The 25,888-nt window shown below is 46.2% G+C and overlaps 1 protein-coding gene across 1 annotated transcript in view; it reads right to left on the reverse strand.

Moving 5' to 3' along the window:
• Positions 1-25,888, reverse strand: part of tnr (tenascin R (restrictin, janusin)) — a 241,289-nt gene that overhangs the window by 15,133 nt on the left and 200,268 nt on the right. Inside the window, exons 14-21 of the mRNA XM_066681136.1 lie at positions 20,987-21,106; positions 20,733-20,876; positions 15,943-16,062; positions 13,247-13,390; positions 6,139-6,269; positions 2,518-2,650; positions 1,808-1,959; positions 552-648 (exon numbers count right to left, since the gene is read on the reverse strand). Coding sequence (XP_066537233.1) covers positions 552-648; positions 1,808-1,959; positions 2,518-2,650; positions 6,139-6,269; positions 13,247-13,390; positions 15,943-16,062; positions 20,733-20,876; positions 20,987-21,106 — 1,041 coding nt within the window. The remainder of the gene's footprint in view (positions 1-551; positions 649-1,807; positions 1,960-2,517; positions 2,651-6,138; positions 6,270-13,246; positions 13,391-15,942; positions 16,063-20,732; positions 20,877-20,986; positions 21,107-25,888) is intronic.

Here is a 25,888-nt window from a genome sequence, read left to right on the forward strand (position 1 = left end):
CCGCGGCCGAGAAACAGCACCTGGATGCGTCTGGACCGTGGGGAGACCTCCGAATGTTGAAAAGCATGAAAAGAGATGAGGATGTTGCGCTATTCCTGCTTCATAAGTGTATAACTGGCACTTGTTTTTGCTGTTTCCGCTGTATTACTTAGCTTAAGGTGGATCTGAATCCAGTCCCAACTTCCCATGAAAGTAAACACAGAGCGAAAGTGCTACTAAACCAAACAGCTCAAGTTACAAATGAGTTAAACTTCAGACACCAACAAGATACAGTGGCTTCTTACTCAAACACGACATACCACCTTAAAAGTGGTGGAGCTTCTGAATGAACACAAACATGTGCTGTGAGAACAGTAGTTCTCTGGAATCGTCTACGCAGCCTTTAACTGATCACTGAGAGTTTCTTTATGACTTCATTTTTCAGACACTTTTTATTTTGTGTTACACTACAGTGAGTCGACACTACAGTGAGAACAGAACAGAAAAATAACCCGAGCAGCCCCTGGCCACTGCAGCAGGAGATGAAAGGTTCTGAAGGAAGGTCCACTCACCGAGCCAGAACTCATCCTCTAGATTCCCAAATCCGGTTCTGTAGTCGCTCCACTTCCGGGAGAAATCCGTCAGACCGTTCTGACGACGCTGGAAAACCTGGAAAACCACAGCAAAGCAACAATTAATAATCACTCCACCAACAAGTGGCAATCAGAGGCTAACAGTGCAGCTGACGGTCGGGCACCTCATGGACATGGTCAGTGTGTGTGTGTGTGTGTGGGTGGGGGAGTGGGGGGCAATCAAAAGATACAAACTGAATTGTACTTCTGTCGATTCTCTCTCAAAAACAATGAACCTAAGACTTCACTGACCACTCTGTCTATACAGTCAGGCTTGTAATGCAACACTGCCCCCTAGTGCATGAATGAATACGTGCATGTATGATGGCAGAATATCTGGTAACATTTGATGCCCATATGTTTAAGCCTTTATAAATGCAGTTGTAACTCTTTATTTATTTGGTAAAAATGCTTTGTAATAAGACTCTTATTATGAATTTGAATGGACTAGTTTTTTTTTTTAAGTCATCATTTAGTGCTTCAACTAATTTTAAGTTACTTAGAATTAATAATAATGTAAACTATCAATCGCTTATTATTTATTTATTTATATTTAATATTATTATAATATTTATTACGAATTATAGGTGCTTCATAATCAAGCCGACTTATTCAGGCATCTGCCCTGAGGGTTAGTGCCTCTGTGACTACCTTATTCAACTAATTTCAAATACAAATTATTCATATGTTTCAAGACTGAGCCAATAAACAGAACATAATTCAGCAGCTCATGAGCCAATGGTTGTCCTCTCTACAAATAAATAGGATACACCAATAAGCCATAGCATTATAACAACCTGCCTTTTTTCTCCACTCACTCTCCACTCTCTCAGCTCCACGGACCACACAGGAGCACTTTGTAGTTCTACACTTACAGACTGTAGTCCATCTGTTGCTCTGCATACTTTGTCATTTTTTTCATTGCTCCTCGACAGGACCCCAACAGAGCAGGTGTGATGTGGTGGTGGATCATTCTCAGCGCTGCAGTGACACTGACGTGGTGGTGGTGTGTTAGTGTGTGCTGTGTGGGTGCAAGTGGATCAGACACAGCAGTGCTGCTGGAGTTTTTAAACCCCTCAGTGTCACTGCTGCACTGAGAATAGTGCAAACATCCAGCCGACACCATCCTGTGGGAATGTTATGGCTGATTGTTGCATCCTGTTTTGCACTTGAGCTGATGCAGCCAGGACACTCACGATCCAGCCTCCATCATCGGTGGTCATGTCGCAGTAGACCTGGACGCCCTGGCTGGGGTCTCGGTTGATGTAGATGGTGTAGACCCCACTCAGGAGCTCTCCGTTCAGGAGGTGCTGAGCGCAGTTCTGTGGCATGGCAAACAAGCGGTTTCCTGCGAGGACAAACAGAGGGAAGTGGGAAAACACCCATCACAGAGAAGAAAAGACTGGCAACGGCCACTAATATCAACCCACCAGCCCCCAGCAGGACCACCAGGGTTTCAGTTAAACAAAGTCTGCACCATCGCTTTGTTTTGGTTTGGGTTCCTGGGCCCAGTTCTGGTTCTCCTAGTGGGTTCTCCAGGTGTGTCTGATGTACCTGTACAGTTGAGTGTGATTACCTGTTTACCTACGTGTGCTGTACCTGTCCAGGTGAGTATGATGTACCTGTCCAGGTGTGTCTGATGTACCTGTACAGTTGAGTGTGATATACCTGTTTACCTGAGTGTGCTGTACCTGTCCAGGTGAGTATGATGTACCTGTCCAGGTGAGTGTGATATACCTGTTTACCTAAGTGTGCTATACCTGTCCAGGTGAGTATGATGTACCTGTCCAGGTGAGTATGATGTACATGTCCTGGTGTGTAAGATATACCTGCTCAGCTGAGTGTGATGTACCAGTCCAGGTGAGTGTGATATACCTGTCCAGGTGAGTGTAATGTACATATTTACCTGTGGTGAAAGAGGTGGAGACAATAGCGCTGGTCTCCAGGCCTCTGGCCGCCTGCAGACGAACGGTGTACTCGGTGGTCTCGGCCAGACCCTCGAGCCGGATCCATGTGTCCTCAGCGTCCAGGATCAGCTCCTGCAACATCAGCGGTATTCATTGTTGTTGTTTATTTTGTGAGTAGTTAGAAAATCCCAGTCCCCCTGACCTGGGTAATAACATGTTCCAGCAAATTTCCTCAGGAATTAAGGCTGTTTCTTTCGTTAGATACAAAGGACCTTCAGAATAAAACCATTCCACAATCTCCTCAAGAGAGACTTGTATTAAAGGAGTGGTATTTGATTTTCTCCACCAGGAGGCAGTGCTTAGGAACGTGATTGTTATTGTGGCTCTATCCCCTGGATGGTGGGGCCCCGCCTCCCTGGAGCAGAAGAGGAATAGCTTGGATTTAGGGTGAAGCCCCAGGCCATGTGGATGGAGGCGGGGCTGAGGTCACATGACACCTGTCACTCGATCATTACATGTCCGCATCATCCACCTGAAACACCTGTGGATCACCTGTTTGTTGATGTGTGTGTGTGTGTGTGTGTGTGTGTGTGTGCCCTTGGGCTAAATGCAGAGTCTCAATTTTCCCAAGTGGATTTCCTCTTCTGTTGCATCCTTTCTTTTCCACTTCTTCATCATCTGCTTTATTTTTCTTAATCTTCTACTTCTTTATTTTCTTTTCCTGTTCATTTTTCCTTTTCCATTTCCATCATTTCTTCTTCTACTTCCTTTCTCCCCTCCTCTTCTCTTGTTCTTTTTTCTTTTTCCTCATACTCTGCTTTATTTTTCTTCTACTACTTCTTTTTTCCTTCACTACTTTGTCCATCTCTTTTTCCTTCTGTTCCTATATTTCTTCTTCCTCATCCTCTGTTTTATCTTTCTTCTTTTCTTCCTGCCTTTTATTTTTCCTTCTCTTCTTCTGTTTCTTTTCTTCCTCGTAGTCCGAGTGAAAGGGCTTTTCCTCTCTTCATTGTATACAGTGTAACGGGAATCAGGAGGATGTTGCTGAAGGCCTTGAGCGTTCAGTAAAACACCACACCCCTGATTCACAAATATTCACAGAGCCACAGGCTGCAGAACCAGGATCAGTGGACAGTCCAGAGTCCAGAGCTCTGACATCCACCCGGCCGTGGCTTCAGCCGACACTGCCATCTCTTTACAATGTACCATTACACCTTAAAGCATCACTAGGTAAGATTTGGTGTTTTTTTGCTCCTGGGCTCCCCCTACAGTTGCAGAGTGTAATTCACATTAACGGCACTGTCCTGAAATTCAGGGGAGGAGTAAGGATGCAGTGGGTGGTTTCCTACCCTCCTCCAAAAGATACATAGTGCGGTCTCTGCAGTGCACAGAGTAGCAACAACTGAGGCCCTATTCTCTGTTACAGCTCAGTGGAGCATCGCAATGATTTTGAAAGTGTAATTTTAAGGTAGAAATATCACCTAGTGTTGCTTTAAATTAAGGCACAACATGTGCCCAACACACCTCTGGACCTTAGGTGAAACACTCCTCATAAACCATCACTGTCTGGTTCTCCACATGGTAACCTTCTCCACACACTGTGAGAACCTTTACTTGAGGAAATGTAACTAACTTCGGTCCCACCTCTGAAGCAGCTGCACATGAGTCTAATGCTGAATGCCAAGTGTCAGCTCGATGGGTATAAGCCCCGCCCAGAACTCTCTGGAGAGATAGGGCTCTATTTAATGCCTTTGTGATAATCTGAGACCAGGATATCAGACCCTGACTCCTGATTAAAAGCCTTCACTGCAGAAGCTGCGCTGTGTCCACAGGCTGCTCTCTGACAAATCGAGGAGTTGTTCTCGCAGAACGTTCTGAACGCTCCTCCATGCTGCGCTCTTTCGTTTGTTGTTTTGTTGTGTTTTCTGGAGCTGGAGTGGCAGGTCTGAAGGCTCTGCAGGGGAGAAAGGGGCTTATCGAGCTGCCAGGAGAAGAGAGAAAAGAGAGGAGAGGAGAAGGGGGGGGGCAGGTTCTTTCTATTTTAGTCTCCGCCTCCTGACAGCTCTCCTCTCTCCTCCTTCGTTTCTGACAAATCCACTCCTCTGATCGGGACGCTCTGCGACGGAGGCGGCCTCCACTCTCCTCCATCCCTCAATCACTCCATCCCTCCCTCTCTCTCTCTCTCTCTCTCTCTCTCTCTCTGCAGGAGGAGAACAGCCACCAGGGAGCGCTGAACTACGCCCTGACCCTGAAGAGGAGGGATCCTGTGGAGACGGGTTAAAAACACTGGTGCTGAGAGGCTCCGACTGTAAAGCGGAGAGGATTGCTGTGAGGATTTGATGGCAGAGCACATTACAGAGGTGCTGGATCATAATAATAAATAATAATAATACAGTTTATTTATTGAAGACCTTGTACAGAGCATCTCAAAAGTTCTTTAAGTTCAAACTGAACCTATTTGGATGAGTCGAACATGGCAGTGTTTCAGCTTAATGCTTCTTTAATCTCTGATCACACACCCTGGTCATTTCCTGATTTAGTGAAGTAAATATATATCACAGACCACTCCTTTAAGGTCACTCTCTCTCAGGTCAGGACCCTGCGGGACGACGAGCAGCTCTAAAGAAACATCTGATTCCACACAGACACATGGACACGGTCTCATCCCCCACCTGTTGATCAGGACTGTGCTGCAGTGACAGCTTCTACTCGCTGGAACCTTTGCGGTGAGGATTTGATGGCATACAGCCAGCGAGGTGGATTTGTTAAGGGTCACAAGGGTGGGCTAGAAGCCCCCAGCACTGAATATTTAGAGCAATGGAAGGACTTGGTAAGAGTGCTGGGGTATCAGTGCTGGACCTGAGCACTCTTCCATCTGCCATCAAAGCCTCCCAACAATGTTCAACAAAGAGTCAAGATGGATACTGCAGCGAGGAGCAAGAGGAACCAACTTCAGATTAATGCAAAAGCATGAGCTGCAGAAACTACTCCGCCTCCATTGATTTAATTTGCCCCACTTTGTGTGTGTGTGTGTGTGTGTATATTTACACACACCCGAGACCTCGTACCGCACTCTCCTTGTTCACTGCTCCCCAGCTCCTCCGTGGCCGGCCAAGCGAGGGAGCCGTTTAGATCTTTTTTAATTTGCCTATAGGAAAGTTTTTCCCTTTAATTAAATCCTTTGATGTCGCTCGCTAATACTAATAAAGAAAATGAGCGCAAGGCTGCACTGCACGCGCTGCGCCTGCTAATGGCTCGCTCCTGAAAATACACGCCCTCATATTCCTCAGCAGGTCCCAGGTCATTATACCAGGCGCAGTGGGCCTGACGGCTGGAGTTCTGTTATCTTTTCGGGCCGAGATAAATACAGTGGGGCTGCGTCCCCATACCCCCTACTCCCTACAGAGGGAGCCACTGATGAGGTGTTACTCAGCATCCATGCTGATGATCCAGGGGGGCTTTCTGGGAGGATGTGATGTCAGACACTATCACCAGCGTGGCGTGGTGCTGATGTTGCATGATTTGGATGACAGGCACCACTCTAGCTCACACAGTCAGTGCTGGGGGGGGCGTTATACCTCTCCGAATGAGGGGACTGCAGTGGTTGGTCCCGAGCGTACCTTGCGGCTGCCGTCGGCTGATTTGTAGGTGAGCATGTAGTTGTCGATGTTGGCGAGGGGCGGCTGCCAGGAGATCAGGGCGCTGCGGTGGTTGACCTCGCTGGACGTCAGGTTCTGGGGGGCGTCCATCGCTGTGGAGGGAAAGGGCAGAGGTCATAGAGTGAAGATGGAGCTCTGGTCCTGGAGGGTGACCTGATCTGATCTGTGTACCACCCACACCTCACTACTGCCTCCAGTGTGTGTGTGTGTGTGTGTTCGTAGCTGTTATAACAAAACCTTTTGTACCAACAAAAACACAGCACCGAGATTTTAGAAAGATCCCACAAACAGAAACCAAATGTTTGTGAGTTCAACGTCAATTCCAAAAACTCAAAAAACTCAAAAGGTCTCTGCTGTTGGAACGTAGCTGTGAGAATTTGATTAAAGCCCTAAGAGAATGAGTGGGGTCAGGTACGGACAATGAATGATTAGATCTGGCACTTCAACTCATCCGGGATTGAAATGTATATTTTGGAGATACAAGGTTTTTATTCAGACATCGGCAGGATGTGTATCAGGTGTGGAGGTGAGGTTCTGGTTCTCAAAACCCAGCTTGTGAACTTCCCCTATCTTTGTTAGAGTAGAAGTTCTTCAAGCAGCTTAATTTTGGACATACAACATGTTAATGCAGTATTGTACCTACACGGTACTTAGAGTATATTTACATTGTAATTATATTATGGTTATATTGTATTTTCACTGAACTATAAACTTTATTTATAATCACACACAAGATAGAATGTAAAATATCTTATGCCAATCCATTAGAACTTCACATAGGGCCCACCCCACACTCACCAGCATAACTAGCTCTTCACAGGGATCATCAGGCAGGCACCTCCTCTCCTCAGTGTTTCACTGAATTAAACCTACGACACCTTCAGAAGGCTTAACAGTGAAGTCTGGCGCCCCAGACTCACCCCCGTCCAAGCCAGCTTTACATTCCTACCTTACCCTTAACCATCAACAACCGCATATCCACACTGGACTCCTTGGCTGTGCCTAGCCCCACTGGCACCGTTAATGCATGCTCAGTGCCAACAGTTCCATGTGATCTTTACGCGGTACTTCACCAACCACCACAACAGAAGCTCTACGGTGCATTTCCCCAAGTAATCTGTGTTCTCCTTCTCCACAACCACTAACTAGACCTTTTAACTGTTTCTGATAACTCCTTCACAGCTGTTCTTAGTTTCTGTCCCCTGTTACTGAACTGCACAAGCAGGGATGTGGCAGACTTCGCTACAAATACTCTAACACCTATCTCCACCGGTCTTACATGTGCCTGCCACCCTCACAAACAAACCTAATCACTTTATTACTACAACCACTCTTCAATGTCTCTCTTTAAGGGTTTGCTGTACAACAAACATGCTAAAACCCTTAGCACCCGGTTATGTCTCCATGTATACCTCCCCTGTGACAAACTAACCTTACAAGCTGATAGAATATGCTTCAGCATGTGAACCCCTGTACATCTACAACTAGGCTCTTCACCTACCCACTGTCCAAGACTTTGTGGAGTTGAAAGGACATCAAAAGTTGCTCCAAGCAAAAACTTAAAACAACTTGCCTCCATCACCCACATCTCTTGCCAAGTGATCTTCCACTTCTCTAGATTCTCCCAGCGAAACCATTAGCCCTTTCCATCCTCTCTACTCCCGTGATCTACTCATCTAATATAAAGCAATAAGCCAAACTGCAGAGTACCATAAGTGCTTGCCCGACCAACCAACACCTCCTTCACACTCTAGACGACCCCCATCACAGGCTATCACACCCCTCCCCCACACGGTGTCAACGGCTGCAGTCAACAGCCATCAGTCTCCAGCCATCCAACTACCCCCCGAGACAATCACCTCCCCTGCCCCCATCCCCCTTCCCCCCATCGTCACGGCTGATCAGGTCAGAGGACAGCTGAGGAGACTACAACCTGGTAAGGCTGCCGGGCCGGACAGACTGTGTCCAAGGCTGCTCAAGGCCTGTGCTGCTGAACTGGGTGAGCCACTGAAGCACATCTTCAACCTGAGTCTCCGTCTTGGACGAGTTCCAACACTGTGGAAGACATCATGTCTCACCCCTGTCCCTAAGAAGCCACACCCGAGTGAATTTAACGACTACAGGCCTGTGGCTCTAACATCACATGTGATGAAGACAATGGAGAGACTGGTCTTATGCATACTGAGACCCCAGGTACGCCATGCACTGGACCCACTACAGTTTGCATACCAGGAGAAAGTGGGCGTGGAGGATGCCATCACTTATCTCCTACACAGGACACATTCACACCTGGACAAGGGGAACAGTGCTGTGAGAATCATATTCTTTGACTTCTCAAGCGCTTTCAACACCATCCAACCTCTCAGACTGGGAGACAAGCTCCAACAGATGGGTGTGGACGCTCACCTGGTAACCTGGATTACAGATTATCTGTTAGAGCGGCCACAGTACGTGAGATTGAAGAACTGTCTCTCCGACACTATGATCTGCAGCACAGGAGCTCCGCAAGGAACTGTGCTCTCACCAGTCCTGTTCACCCTGTACACATCTGACTTCTGCTACAACACTGAGTCGTGCCACATGCAGAAGTTCTCTGATGATACTGCGATTGTGGGGTGTATCAGGAACGAGCAGGAGGAGGAGTACAGGAGCCTGGTGGAGGTCTTTGTGCAATGGTGCAAACTGAACCACCTCCAACTGAACACTTCAAAGACCAAGGAGATGGTGGTGGACTTCCGCAGATCAAAGCCTGTCCTGCTACCAGTCACCATCGATGGGGTCGACGTGGAGGTGGTGGACACCTATAAGTATCTGGGCTTACACCTAGACAATAAACTGGACTGGTCAGCCAACACTGAAGCACTCTACAAGAAAGGGCAGAGCAGGCTGTACTTCCTGAGGAGGTAAATGCCATGCCATGGTAAATGCTCATGGTGGAATCGTACATCCAGCCTTTATATCTATTTCTAACCGCTGCCATGACGTTACAAATTCCCCCGTATTAAAGCAAAAACTGAATATCCTCAAAGTATGCTTTAACAAGCCTAGTAATCATATCTTACACCTGGAAAAATTGAAAGGCTTTCCACATAAATTTTTTATGTGGCACAGAGACAAATGCATTAGCTAAATCTAGGAAAACAACATATAGATCTCTACCCTCTTTCTTAGCTGTCTGAATCTGATGCCAGATCATGCCGCTGTGTTCCAAACACCCTGCAAAGCCAAAAACCCTTGCCTTTTGTACTGATTTATCAATTAATTTATTTGCTTTCGAATAAGTCTCCATACTATTACATTAAAGAAAAGCTTACCCTCCACATTAAGAAGACTTACAGGCCAAAACTGTTCTATACCCACAGCATCTTTCACCTTAAGGATAAGGATAACACCTGCTCTTCTCCACTCTTGGAATGCTTCCTTTCTTCAAAACTATGACCATCAACCTCCACAAAAACGTCCAGATGCATACTTGTACACCCGATACGGCACACCATTAGGCCCCGGAGCAGAACCTGCCTTTGCATGATGCACCACATCTTAAACCTCACTCTATTTTGGTGGGCTAACACCCATTTGTCATTCTGTTTCACCTAGTGGTGGAATATCTTGTGGCAACTCTAGCTCCTTTGCTTTATCTTTACACGTCATTGAAATGCTCCTCTAATTCCCTCTTTCCAACTCTTACATTTATACAGTGTTTATACTGTAATTTTATTATATTAACACTGTATACATCTGTAATATAAGGACAGTCTCTTTGCTGTTGCTATGGTAACCAGCACTACCTGGGGTCAGTATCGGTCTGAGTGTGTTGTACTCTGCTTCTTCAGAAAGTACAGTGCTCTTCCTCCTGTCAGCATGTAAATCAGGAGCAAGCCCAGGTGTGTGTGTGTGTGTGTGTGTGTGTGTGTGTGTGTGACAGAACTACTAGAGGGGATTTGACAAATAGATTATGTGTGTTAAGCCTGCCTCCTCTTGCTCAGTCGGTGTGCTGTCAGTTGACAGGGTGCCACTCAGAGTGTATTACACTTATACTTCTTCACACACCCACACACACACACCCACACCCACACACACACACACACACACACACACACACACACAGAGGTTTGTTTCTGTATATTCTATGGGCACTAGCTAGACTTTTATAGAGACTTAACAAAACCACTAACTACCACTAGTCTACATCATTAGCCTTTAACCTAATCTAACCTTAACACTTAATCTTGCCCTTATCTACTGCTGCTTTTCCACTGCATAGTCCCTATTTGGCTCCACTCCTCCACCAGGTGAATCAGGTCCTGGTTCTGGAAGCGGGTTCTTGTTTAGTGGCTGTTCTCTCGTGGTTCAGAGCGAGTCGAGTAGGGACTAAACCGTGGGGTGTAAACCTTGCAGAGCACTGATCGTCCAGAGAGAGTCGTCACTCTACGCCACGCAACGCAGACGACCAGCACCAACTCTCCATCTGTAAAATCTCCAGCTGCAGCAGAGATCATGTTTGTTTTTCCCACTTTGTTATAATAGCAGACAGTTGCCTGTGGAAAATTTAGTAGTGAAGAAATTTCACGACTTGACTTGCACATGAGGCGTCCTTTCACGGTTCCACTTTGAGCTCCTGAGAGAGTGACCCATACTTTCACCTATTTGTAGAAGCAGTCTGCACGCCTAGGTGCTTGGATTTAAACACCTGTGGCCATGGGCGTGACTGGAACACCCGTATTCAATGATGTGGATGGGTGAGTGAATACTTTTGGAAAAGTAGTGTTTAAAGCCTCTCAGTACTGTGCACCTGCATTGTCTGGAGTGATCTTTGGGATGTGTTGGAGTGTTTTTTTTTGATCCAGAACTAATGGTCCAACATCAGCACCTGACCTCGCTTTTGCATTTATGACCATCATATGCTCACAGCAATGTTCCAGCATCTATTGTAGGGTTCCCCCAGAAGGTTACAAGCTGAGCTGATCTTAATACCCAGAGGAGCTGAGTGACGATGTCCAACTGAGCTGTAACTTGGCCAAGAGAGGGCGGTGCCGACATGAGGACCACCCGAGAAACCCATTCCCGTTCCTATTCCGCAGATCCATCTCCGTCAGCATTAGAGCCGTACAGTAATCCAGCCCCAGATCCTGACGCTCTCCTCCGGAGGGAGGCGACGAGAACCGTGCGTCTATTTTCATCTCAATTATCTGCTAAGCTCTCGTAAGCTCCTCCGTAAATGCCTAAGCGACATGTTTCTGACACCTCCATCCCGCCTGAGGGAGGGGCCGTGTATTCCACAACAGCCCTGGGATGTTTATTCCCCTCTTTCCCTCGTTATTTATTATTTCTCTCCTGTCGAAACTCAGCCGCCGCGGCATTGTTACGTTTTATCAGAGCATGGCAGCATCTCAAATCCTCCGCCGTATTAGAGCGGAACTGTCTCTGAATTAAACCTCCATCGGGAGGAGAGGGTGAGGCAGAGGGAGAGAGAGAGAGAGAGACGGGGGAAGGGAGGAAGAGAGAGGGGGCTGAGTGAGGTCCTCTGAACCCTGAGAACACATGAACAGACAAGGGTCACAGCTTCTACTCTTCTGGGGAAGGTTAAGGTTGATACTGGAACACTGCTGTGAGGATCTGATGGCAGCTGGACATGAGAGTGTCAGTGAGATCAGCTGCTGATGTTGGAGGATTAGTTCTGGACCACTATCACCACTCCAACTCCTCCCCAAGGAACAAGACAGGGCTCCATCACTCTGGAGAACACAGTTCCACTGCTCCACCGCTCAGCGCCGGGGTCTTTTTTTTTTACCCCTACCACCCTTCACCCATACACAAGTACACAGTAAAGCAAGACCTGGTCAGTCAGAGGGAACCTTACTGGTGTAGCAATGTGTGGTTACCCAGGCCAGCCTTCCGTGTTTCTCAGCTCACAGTGAAGGAAAGATGACCTCCTGAACACTATGGAAGAATATATATACTTATTTATTTATTATTATTATTTTTTTGCTCCATGTCTCAGCCTATAGACTGTAATTAATATAAACAACACTGTCCTGAAATCAAGTGGGAGGTAGAGGGAAGGTGGGACCCTTCTCCAAAAGTTACATAAAGCCGTTTCTACAGTGCTGAGCCCATGGTAGTACAGACAGGAGTGCTATTCTCCCTGTTGCAGCTTAGTGGAGCATCACAATGATACAAATATGTACCTTTCCTTTAAGTCAGATCATCAGTCTGATCATCAGTATATCAGTGTGCAAGTAATCCTCTCTCCCTGAGGTGTGTCTGTGTGTGTGTGTGTGTGTGTGTGTGTGTGTGTGTGTGTACCAGGAATATTTTACACTGTGGGGAAAAGCCCGTTTACACACTCATACTGTGGGGATTGTCTTCCGTGTGGCTTTTAAGGTTGATTTGAGGTTAAAGGACGTCACGTTTGATTTGAGGTTCAGTCTCAAATCTCTAGAATCAGCTGCAGCTGGTTTGCCAGCCCCTCTACAACCAACCTCCAAAACTAACCTCCCAACCTGACTAATAATCTGAATCCTAGGGTCCAAGAAGTGAGGCCCTCACTCAGGGAGAGTGTGTACTCACATGTGAAGCCCTACGGGTGGGGTTAGTGTTCAGGGAGAGTGTGTACTCATGTGTGAAGCTGTTGGGTTTGGGTCAGTGTTGAGGGAGAGGGGGGCTCACGTGTGAAGCCATAGGGGTGAGGTTAGGGTTCAGGGAGAGTGTAGACTCATGTGCGAAGCCCTAGGGGTGGGGTTAGTGTTCAGGGAGAGTGTGGACTCACGTGTGAAGCCGTTGGTGTGGGGTTAGTGTTCAGGGAGAGTGTGTACTCACGTGTGAAGCCATAGGGGTGAGGTTAGTGTTCAGGGAGAGTGTAGACTCACGTGTGAAGCCCTAGGGGTGGGGTTAGTGTTCAGGGAGAGTGTGGACTCACGTGTGAAGCCCTAGGGGTGGGGTTAGTGTTCAGGGAGAGTGTGAACTCACGTGTGAAGCCGTAGATGTGGGGTTAGTGTTCAGGGAGAGTATAGACTCATGTGCGAAGCCCTAGAGGTGGGGTTAGTGTTCAGGGAGAGTGTGGACTCACGTGTGACGAAGTTGGCAATGACTGTGCCGCTGGTCAGAGGGCCCTTGGTGGCGTAGAGAGACACTGAGTAAGTGGTGCTGGGAATCAGCTGACTCAACTGGAACTCCTGTTTATTGCCTTCCACCAGGAACGTGTCTGCCGTGACTACAGGAGAGAGAGAGAGAGAGAGAAAGAGTGAGAGAGAGAGAGAGAGAGAGAGAGAGAGAGAGAGAGAGCAGTCTGTCATAATCTTAGGGACCAGTTATAAACTGTTACAGATTGTTATACTGATTACATTCTTATTCTGACATTGTTTGTTTGTTGTTTGTTTGTTTGTTGTTTGTTTGTTTTGACCACAACATATTGGTTTTTTGTTACTTTATCTATATATGACTTTATTTTTCTACTTCCACATTCTGTTCTGTTTATTTCTGTTAATAGATTATTGCTCTGGTAACAGTGACTCTAATTACATTCAGGTCAATACAGTCAATACCACTGAACAGAGAGAGAGAGAGAGAGAGAGAGAGAGAGAGAGAGAGAGAGAGAGAGAGAGAGTGTAGCCTCTGGTCAGTTTGATGCAAATCGCATACTGCTAATTGGGGCTAAATACATCTGCATTGCATTGGCCTACAGCACACACACACACACACACACACTCACACACACACACACAAAAACAGACACACAGACTGACTCTCTCTCTTCCTCACACACACACACACACACACACACAAAAAAAAACAGACACACAGACTGACTCTCTCTCTTCCTCACACACACACAGGCACACACAGAGACACGCACATGTGTATGTGCGCACACACAAACGTCATGCACATGTGCGCACACTCATACACAGCTCAGGGTGGGAGTCTGTAGACCAGTGTAGATCACAGATACCTGCCCACAGCATGATTTAATGTTTATTACATAAGAGGACTGCAGGAGTTTTCAGATCAACAGCACATTTATCATCAAACAAACAAACACAAACAGATAAACAGACAAACAAACACAGATAAACAAAAAAACACAAACAGATAAACAAACAAACAAACACAGATAAACAGACAAACACAAACAGATAAACACCAACAAACACAAATAAAAAGACAAACACAAACAGATAAACACAAACAAACAGATATATACCAACAAACAAACATAAACAAAGAAACTGATACAAATAAACACAAACTGATAAACAAACAAACAAACATATACACAGACAGACTGATACACAGACAGACAGACAGACAGACAGACTGACTGATACACAGACAGACAGACAGACTGATACACAGACAGACAGACAGACAGACTGATACACAGACAGACAGACTGAAACACCAACAGACAGACAGACAGACTGATACACAGACAGACAGACTGATACACAGACAGACAGACAGACAGACTGATACACAGACAGACAGACAGACAGACTGATACACAGACAGACAGACAGACAGACAGACAGACAGACAGACAGACTGATACACAGACAGACAGACTGAAACACCAACAGACAGACAGACAGACTGATACACAGACAGACAGGCTGAAACACAGACAGACAGACAGACAGACAGACTGAAACACAAACAGACAGACAGACTGATACACAGACAGACAGACAGACAGACAGACTGATACACAGACAGACAGACTGAAACACAAACAGACAGACAGACTGATACACAGACAGACAGACTGATACACAGACAGACAGGCTGAAACACAGACAGACAGACAGACAGACAGACTGAAACACAAACAGACAGACAGACTGATACACAGACAGACAGACAGACTGATACACAGACAGACAGACTGAAACACAAACATACAGACAGACTGATACACAGACAGACAGACAGACAGACAGACTGATACACAGACAGACAGACTGAAACACAAACAGACAGACAGACAGACTGATACACAGACAGACAGGCTAAACACAGACAGACAGGCTGAAACACAGACAGACAGACAGACAGACTGAAACACAAACAGACAGACAGACTGATACACAGACAGACAGACTGATACACAAACAGACAGACTGAAACACAGACAGACAGACTGATACACAGACAGACAGACAGACAGACAGACTGATACACAGACAGACAGACTGAAACACAAACAGACAGACAGACTGATACAGACAGACTGATACACAGACAGACAGACAGACTAATACACAGACAGACAGACAGACAGACAGACTGATACACAGACAGACAGACAGACAGACAGACTGATACACAGGCAGACAGACTGAAACACAAACAGGCAGACAGACAGACTGATACACAGACAGACAGACTGATACACAGACAGACAGACTGATACACAGACAGACAGACTGAAACACAAACAGACAGACAGGCTGATACACAGACAGACAGGCTGAAACACAGACAGACAGACTGAAACACAAACAGACAGACAGACAGACTGATACACAGACAGACAGACTGAAACACAAACAGACAGACAGACTGAAACACAGACAGACAGACTTGCTTAATACATGACAACAAATGGATGGATGATGAGTGTGGATTAATAGATGATATAGAGATGGATAGATGGATGGATGGATGATTGGCGGGCTGCTGGATCGGTATACACATGAATGAATAAATGGATGGGTGGATGGAGTATCTCTCTCTCTCTCTCTCTGAGCGGAGGTGTGGTCTTACTCTGGTTGCGGGTGAGTGTGAGGACGTAGTTGTCCACACTGGAGAGCGGAGGGCTCCAGCGCAGCAGCGCCCCCTGGGGGGTGACGTTGAGAGCGGTGAGCTCCAGAGGCATGTCCATCGCTGTGGGAGAAATAAACACAGGCAGAGGAGGAGAGGTCAGGACAGGAACTGGAGGAACACTTGCGTCTCAAAGGTCGCTCACTGATGACTCAGGAGACAAAATCGAGCTTTCATATCCTCTGACACCTAATAAACAGGAGACATAACGGATGCATGTGTCCACATCAGAAAGATGACATCCCACAGCTACACTGAGTCAGTTCTGGGCACAGGTGAGAAACGGTCTTTAGTTCAGCTGCAGATTAAGAGGACTGTTATTATCTCAGCACTGAGCCCAGAGTGAGACACCACTGAAACCTCCACTCACAGTCAGGAGGAGACACTGGGGACATTCCTGGATTCTTTCTATGAGGAGAAACATCTGAGCGACAGGAGACACAAGCTACCGTCTCCACCATCTCTCCCTCTGATCTCAGTGTCATCCAGGAGACACTACTGAGATGTTAAGGGGGAACTACAAAGATCGTAAAGAAGGAACTATAGAGACATTAAGGTGGATTTAACAGAGATATTAAGGTGGATTTACAGAGATATTAAGGTGGATTTACAGAGATATTAAGGTGGATTTACAGAAATATTAATGTGGATTTACAGAAATATTAGGGTGGATTTAACAGAGATATTAAGGTGGATTTAACAGAGATATTAAGGTGGATTGGGCGGCACGGTGGCGCAGCAGGTAGTGTCGCAGTCACACAGCTCCAGGAACCTGGAGGTTGTGGGTTCGATTCCCGCTCCGGGTGACTGTCTGTGAGGAGTTGGTGTGTTCTCCCCGTGTCCGCGTGGGTTTCCTCCGGGTGCTCCGGTTTCCTCCCACAGTCCAAAAACACACGTTGCAGGTGGATTGGTGACTCAAAAGTGTCCGTAGGTGTGAGTGTGTGAGTGAATGTGTGTGTGTCTGTGTTGCCCTGTGAAGGACTGGCGTCCCCTCCAGGGTGTATTCCCGCCTTGCGCCCGATGATTCCAGGTAGGCTCTGGACCCCCCGCGACCCTAAATTGGATAAGCGGTTACAGATAATGGATGGATGGATTAAGGTGGATTTACAGAGATATTAAGGTGGATTTACAGAGATATTAAGGTGGATTTACAGAAATATTAGGGTGGATTTAACAGAGATATTAAGGTGGATTTAACAGAGATAGTAATGTGGATTTACAGAGATATTAAGGTGGATTTAACAAAGATAGTAATGTGGATTTAACAGAGATATTAATGTGGATTTACAGAAATATTAATGTGGATTTACAGAAATATTAGGGTGGATTTAACAGAGATATTAAGGTGGATTTACAGAGATATTAAGGTGGATTTAACAGAGATAGTAATGTGGATTTACAGAGATATTAAGGTGGATTTACAGAGATATTAAGGTGGATTTACAGAAATATTAATGTGCATTTAACAGAGATATTAAGGAGGAACTATAGAGGTTTAAAGGTGAAATTACAGAAATTGTAGAGACCCTTCAGAGATATTAATGTGGAACTACAAAGCCATTAAGGGGGGAACTGCAGCGATGTTTAGAATAATGACAGATTTTAAGGTGTAATCACAAAGATAATAGGGAGACACTACAGACATATTAATGTGGAATTACAGAGATATTAAGGTGGGACTATAGAGGTTTAAAGGTGGAATTACAGAGGTATTAGGGAGACACTTCAGAGATGTTTTGAGTCACGGTGAGGACGAGTGTCTGCAGTCCAGCAGTTAGAGGTTCTCTGGTTCTCTGGGTGTGGAGGAACGTTCAGGGAGAGAGGGGTGTAGAAATAGAGCATCGTTTCAGATTGAAACTGATTTGTTTGGTCGATCTGCCTGGAGAAAATCATATTTGGTTTAATTAGCCGAGGACAGGGGGAAATACACACTCAGATGTGAGTGCCCCTCTCTCTCAGACGCTGGAGGATAATGAGGGGGAGCTTCTTATCGGAAACTTGGCTCTGCCTCGGAATGTCTTTCCTTTTACCAGCGCAAACACGTCAACTCCGTTCAGAAATATCTGCCCAGTTCAGATACAACTGCCGACTGTGTAATGATAAGAACAACAGCCATGAGAGACAGGGAACACTGGCATTTAGGTCTGTTCATTCATTCATTCATTCATTCATTCACCCCGATAAAGGTCTCCAATCGGAACAAGGCAGGAATCACTAGAAACACACACACCTATGGACAGCTTAACACATTCACCCTGTCTCACACACACACACACACACACACACACACACGTGGACAGATTCACTCAGTCACCCCATCTAAAAGCACTTGTGTGTTTGGACAGTGGGAGGAAATACCCTTCGTCTTTTCAGAAGGAATGCTGCACAAACATGGTGTTCATAATCTTTAGGCTCAGTGGTGCAGACAATCTTTGGACACATCCTCAGGCCTTCGTTAGCTGTCTGGCGCCCCCTGCCTGTAGCAGCGCTACCTCACTTCCAGGAGCTGTCTCCTGTCTCCACTTCAAAGCGGTCAGACAGACCGAGAGCTCACAGAGTCGAAGAGGAAGCTCCGGTGTTTTTTGTGACTGCTTTTATCCCACATCCCTTCCCTTCTCCCAGCGCCTGCCTCCTTCCCCTGCAGTGGGGCTGAGGGTCTGGCGGTCATTAGACAGAGCTGCGGTTCTTATCTTCCCATCGACCCGCCGGGCTCAGAGCCCAGATGAAAACACGGCGGACCGAGGCACTGTTTTAATGAGCGGCTTTTCTGTTTCTCAAAGACTTTAGTCTGTTCACACCGAGAGCCCCTGCTGTTTTAACCTTGCCGGGGTATAAGCCAATCTGCAGATGTCTGACTGGTTTGGGAACGGTGGTCAGTTTTATGAGGGCACTGTGGCCTTTCAGAATGACGAGGGCCTTCCCTTTTTCAGCTGTGTTAGTGTGTGTTGTACTGGTATGAATGGATCAGACACAGCAGTGCTGCTGGAGAGCCATTAACAGCGTCCTGTGTCACTGATGAAGGACTAGAGGACGAGCGACACACACTGTGCAGCGACAGATGAGCTACTGTCTCTGACTCTACATCTACAAGGTGGACCAACGAGGGAGGAGTGTCTCACAGAGTGGACAGAGAGTGGACACAGGGTTTAAAAACTCCAGCAGCACTGCTGTGTCTGATCCACTCTACACCAGCACCACACACACTAACACACCACGTCAGTGTCACTGCAGCGCTGAGAATGATCTACCACCACATCGCACCTGCTCTGTGGGGGTCCTGAGCGCTGAAGAACAGGGGGAAAGGGGAGGAGTAAAGTATGCAGAGCAACAGATGGACTACAGTCTGTAAGTGTAGAACTACAAAGTGCTCCTGTGTGGTCAGTGGAGCTCAGAAAGCCTTGTATCAGAGTAACAGAGGAGCTACAGTCTGTAAGTGTAGAACTATAGAGTGCTCATGTGTGGTCAGTGGAGGGAATGGACAGTGGGTGGAGAAACAAGGAGGTGCCTTTAATCTTTTGGCTGATCTGGTTCTAAAACCCAGCACTGTCCTCAGCATGGCAGAGAGAAGCGAGAGAAACGGGAGCGTACTGGATCAGGACGGCAGGCTTTAACCCGAGACGTGTTGATTTCCCCTCAGATCACAGGTTTCATTAGTACGTTTCAATTCCTGTTTCTGCCCGGCAACTGGTGGGCTCCGGGGGGGCTGGCTGAAAGATGATACTCATCACAAAGCAAATGATGCGCATCTCTTTCCTGCCATGGAGGCGCACAGCCGTCCACATTCCTGTGAAATTAAATGCCCGAGACAAATGGAGTCACTTCTGAGAGGCGAGGTGCCCAAAATTATCCTGAAACTGGAGTCTCACTTGGAGCTCGGCTGCTCCAGAGCTCCGTGGCTTTCTGGACAGGGACGAGGCCTTAAACCTACAGTAACTGTAAAGACAAAGCATAATGTAAACCGAGTCCTGCCCTGGAGGGCACACAGCTACAGGGTCTCGGGGTCCTGGGTGTGATCCTCAGGTCACTGTCAGCACTCTCCCACCAAAACAATTGTTTCCTGAACCGACTCTGTTCCTGATTCTTGGAACCTTTGTGCTTTCCAGTGAACCGGCCCCCTGATACATTATCAGCAGGGGGCGCAGGAATGCATCTGGTTCTCTGGTCTTTTACCCGGGACACCACTGAGGATGATATAACATGCTGTAAACAACCTGTTCAGCTCCACTGTGCTATGCTTTATTTGAGGCTCTGAGCTCTTTCTGGAGCGTCGTTATCGCTAATCGCTCACCTATGGTGTCACAGTTCACACTGAAGTACATGCTATTCTTTGTTTCCATTTAGGAATGAACTTTTCTGGCTCATGAACCAATTTATGTTGGTGGAACATAATGTTTGTAAACCCTTCTTTTTTTTTAAATACACACAGCAACTTGGACCTAGATGTCCAGCTGTGGACCCACAATGTGTACAGTCTCCAAAAATGGGTTCAACTAAATAGGACACTCTGGATCGACTGCACACCAGCCTAAAGTCACCACACTCAGACACACCCCAATAGAGAAACTGTGCCATGAGGGGTGATGGAGCACCATCCGAAGCCTCCTGGATGAGCTGGAGTAGTGTTTATGATCCAACATCAGCACCTGACCTCGCTAATGGCTGAATGTCAGAAGAAATGCCGGTTTAGCAGGTGTCCATAAACATATACTGTCCACTGAAGGCCGTGTCCATACCTGTGAAGACGCAGATGCTGATGACTTTGCTCTCTTGGCTCCCACGAACAGCATTGAGCATTATTTCATACTCCATTGCCGGATGGAGGCTGGTCAATGTGTAGTTATTTGCATCTTTCTCGATCACCACACTGTCCACTCGACCTGCAGCACCGGGGACAAAAGGTTTGATCATTTACTCACTGGCTTTTAAACTCTGGATCTGTTCTGAAACCAGACTATCTACTGGAGAACTGGTCTGTAAGTGACAGTACCTCTGGCAGACTGGTAGGACATCTTGTAGTAGTCAAAGGGAGCGAGAGGCTGAACCCATGAAATGGTCACTGAGTCTTCTGTGATAAACGACACAGTCATCTCTCTTGGAGGGTCCATACCTACAATAGAAACAATAAACCTGTACTAATCAACACCACAGGTAGCAGACTGAAAGACATGTTAAAACACTGTGGGTAGCTGGAAATGTTTGCCAGAACTCACTTCAAACAATGCAGTGAGTTGAACTTATTTGCCAAAATATACCTTGAAACGGTGTAGTTGATTAGACCTATTTGCCAGAACGCATTGAAATAAGTTGAGCTGACTGGACCTTTTGCCAAAAGACATGCAGAAGTGATGAAGCTGATTGGATCCCTTTACCAGGCTAAAATACTGTTATTGATCAGACCTATTTGCCATAACACATGTATGGACTGTATAGCTGATTGGACCTATTTACCAGAACACAAGCTAAAACTGTGTAGGTGATAGGACCTATGTACCTAAAGGCATTTTGAATCTATGTAGATGACTGGACCTATTTGCAAGAACACATGTTGAAATATGTAGTTAATTGGATCTATTTGTCAGGACACATTTTGAAATCATACATTCATCCATTCATTGTCTGTAAGCACTTATCCAGTTCAGGGCGGCGGTGCGTCTGGAGCCTACGCAGAATCACCCAGAGGAAACCCACGCAGACACAGGGAGAACACACCACACTCCTCACAGACAGTCACCCGGAGGAAACCCACGTAGACACAGGGAGAACACACCACACTCCTCACAGACAGTCACCCGGAGGAAACCCACGCAGACACAGGGAGAACACACTACACTCCTCACAGACAGTCACCCGGAGGAAACCCACGCAGACACAGGGAGAACACACCACACTCCTCACAGACAGTCACCCGGAGGAAACCCACGCAGACACAGGGAGAACACACCACACTCCTCACAGTCACTTGGAGCGGGACTCGAACACACAACCTCCAGGTCCCTGGAGCTGTGACAGAAACACTACCTGCTGCACCTCAGTGCCACCCTGAAAGAGTACAGTTGGACTTATTTACCAGAAGACGTGTTGAAACTGTGCCATTGATTGAATATATTTGACAGAACACAATTTGAAATTGAGTTGATGATTGGACCTATTTATCCAAAATGCATCATAAAACAGTGTAGTTGATTGGACTTATTTAACAGAACACATTTTGAAACGTAATCATTGATTGGACCTATTTGCCAAAACGCATGATAAAACAGAATTGATTAGATGATTGGACCTATTTATCTAGAATGCATCATAAAACAGTGTAGTTGATTGGACTTTAACAAAACACATTTTAAAACTTAGTCATTGATTGGACCTATTTGCCAGAATGCATGATAAAACAGTGAAGCTGTTTGGACTTTTTATCATAATGCTTTTTGAAACCGTGTTATTAACTGGACCTATTTGCCAAAACACATTTTTCAAATTTGTCATTGATTGGACCTATTTTCCAAAAACACATTTTGAAAGTGTGTAGTTGATTGGACCAATCTGCCAGAAGGCCTGCTGTAATAGGGTCATTTATTGGACCTACTTAACAGAACACACATCAAAACTGTAGTTGATTGGGCCTATTTGCCAGAATGCATGCTGTAACAGTGTCATTGAATGTGCAGTCCTGCTCGGCCTGCTAACAGACGCCTGCGCATACTAGTATGCCACTGACCAAAGGGAGAGAGGGCGGATCATCCCACCCACACCTCTTCTGGACCCTCGGCCTACACCAGGGTTTGAACGGGCGGCCTACTCATGATAAGTGTGTGGTTTGAGTACACTCATTCAGTCAACACAGCACGAGAGGCTGCGAGAGAGCATTACCATTACACTCGCGTGTTTGTTTACTCGTCCCAAGGGCTCTTACTGTTGACGAGGCAAAGGTTAGCGATGAACGACTGGGTAAACAATTACGGAGAGGATGAGGTTCCAGCGTCCTGCTCCTGAGTGAGAGGGGAATACACATATTGACTCCTGGCATTAGTGAAGAGCAGCATCGTTAAACTGGGCATAAACACGTCCACGCCCACCAATATTCATTAGCCTAATGCATTCTGCTCACAGAGTCGGCATAAAAGCTTCCGCACTCAAAATGAGGCGTGATTATTCATGTATGCGTATCTTAAATCATGCCCCGTTCAGCCGAAAGCCCCAGAACGCTCCCTCCATCGTCCTCCACACTCAGCGTCTGTTTACACCAGGACAATGGCCTTCCTCAGCAGCTTCTAAACACGTCCCTCGAACTCAGAGACCTCAATTTTACTGAGCATCTGCATAACGTGAAACGGAAACAATGAACACCGAGAAACAAAGACGAGAGGAAACAAACGCTCGATAAATCACAGCTCTTAAAACAGACGAGACACATTTACCGGTTCATTAAAGCTCAGACCACAGAGAGGAAAACATCAATGACTCGCAATCAGCGCTCACACACGGCCCAAACACTCCATGACCACGTCCCCAAACACCTGGGTCTGGTCCTCCATGTTCTTACGGCTCTAAGATGGCGTCTTGTTTCCTGTTCTGTCCGTACTTGTCCATTTTTAACAGAATTTAAAATAAAAACAACACTTGCCCTTTACACTGTCTGACAACATTTAGATTGGAGAGTTTGAAAAAGTCATGCCCAAGCTTGTTGAAACAGTGCAGTTGTTTGGACCTATTTGCCAGAACACATGATGAAGCAGTGTAGGGGATTGGACCCGTTTACAAGATGAAATATTGAAACATTGCTGTAGATTGGACCTATGGGCCAGAGCTAATGTTGAAACAGTGTAACTGATTGGACTTATTTGCCAAAAAGCATGTTCAAGCAGTGTAGCTAATTGTACCTATTTTCCAAAAGACATGTTTAAACAGAGTAGTTGACTGGACCTACGTGCAAAAACACATGATGAAGGTGTGTAGTTGATTAGGTCTCTTTACCAAAACTGAAACTGCTGAAACTGTACTTGACTGGACTTCTTTATCACAATATGTTCAAACAAAATGGCTGATTGGACCTATTTGCCAGAACACATTCTGATAAATTATAGTTGATTGAACCCATTAGGCAGGACTGATGCTGATACAGTATAGTTGATTGGACCTTTTTGCCAGAACAAATGTGCACAGCAGTGAGGAGCGAGGAGCAGAAGTTTTTAGCCGTTTTCACTCTGTTCTCTTTCTTCTCCGTTTTGACTCAGTGCTCTTATTTCTCTGCGCTCATTGTGTCTGTTTTGTTGCATTTAACCTGGTCTTTGCGCTCTCACATAAACGCGGATCCAGCGCTGTGATTGGATAGACTCAGACGAGGGGGCGGGGCCATTCTAAAGTCTCTGCACGTGACGTCAGAAGCAGAGCAGAATCAGAACGACTCGTATTATCCTGTGTTTTCTGACTCAGGCAGCGCACAGAGAACTGACCGGTTCGTCTTGTTTCACAGTGTGTGTGTTGGTGGACTCCAGATCTCCACTTAAATGTGAATATGCATGTGTGGGCTTTCATTTAAATGAATGTTCCTTTAAACGCTAGGCCGCCCCGTCCCTCCAGGCGGGGTCTGTGTTACTGTGAGCAGACTCATCATCCTAATGAGAGGCAGGAGATGCATTAAGCAGATTTAAGATGATTTTGTGTAATACGTCATCAGTTTTTCAGGATAGAATTCAGCTGAACAGAGCTTTCCCGAGTCCTCTGTGCTGAGACAGGGGTAATTAAGTGGGATTACACACCGCTGAATTAATTAAGAGACAAAAGAGAGGGAATAAAAGATAGAAATAAAGGCTGCGTCTGTGTGGAATCCTACAGAGAAACAGTGAGACGTAAAGACGAGGAGAAGGTAGTGCTACAGTAAATGCACACTAACTGTCCACTCTCACAGCTCCACTGACCACACAATGTTGACCTGTTGCTCCGCCCCCTCATCTGAGTCTGTCCAATCACAGCGCTGGACCTGTGTTTATGTCAGAGCACAAAGGCAAGGTTAAAACAGACACAACGAGCGCAGAGAAATAAGAGCACTGAGTAAAAACGAAGAAGAGAGAGAACAGAGTGAAAACGGCTAAAAACCAGAGCTTCTGCTCCTCGCTCCTCACTGCTGTGCGCTCGGGGTCGGGGTGAACAGCGAGCGGCTCATTATCATTTAAAGGAACAGGTGCTGAAAGCGGGCGTTCTGAACAGGGCTGTTTACACAGGGGGAGAACACTGCTGTGGGGCTCGTGGGGTTTGGACCAAAGCAGGTCACAGACGTTTCATTAAGAAACAGAACTCTGTTCCACTGTGGAGGAGAGGGAGTGGGGTGTTCACTTTAAAGTGATTTGACTTGGAAAGACGTATTTCTGTATTAAGGACCACATCACGAAGCAGAAGCTGAAGGCTTTGAATTTGTTTAAATCACAGATGTAAGAAGATTTTTATTGCGCTGTGAACCTGGGGAAGTGTTTCCTCTTCTTCCTCGTTGTGGATAAAGATGCAGCAGATGCTTTCACGCCTGGACAAGTCTGACACTGCCTTTCACAGACGTAATATGTTTTTCTCTCTCTCCATTTCAGCATCAAGCTTTTCTCGGGTTCCTCTCGCCCTGGTTCTACAGCTCTCTCTCTCTCTCTCTCTCTCTCTCTGAGTCCTCCACCATTTATTCTATCTTCAATATCTGAGCTGACGTAAAATTCCACATTAAACGTATTAATGTAAATAATTAAAAGGCTTTTTAAATTAATAAATTTTTAAACGTATTAACATTTTTGACTAAATTAAGATTTTGTAATTACAAGATTTTATAGATTTTATTTCTGGTGTGTGTGTGTGTGTGTGTGTGTGTAGAGCTGTCTGTGTGTCTTCTGTATGTGATTACGTCTATATGTGT

The sequence above is a fragment of the Hoplias malabaricus genome, chromosome 9, assembly GCF_029633855.1.
Source record: "Hoplias malabaricus isolate fHopMal1 chromosome 9, fHopMal1.hap1, whole genome shotgun sequence".
In the NCBI taxonomy this organism is placed as follows: domain Eukaryota; kingdom Metazoa; phylum Chordata; class Actinopteri; order Characiformes; family Erythrinidae; genus Hoplias; species Hoplias malabaricus.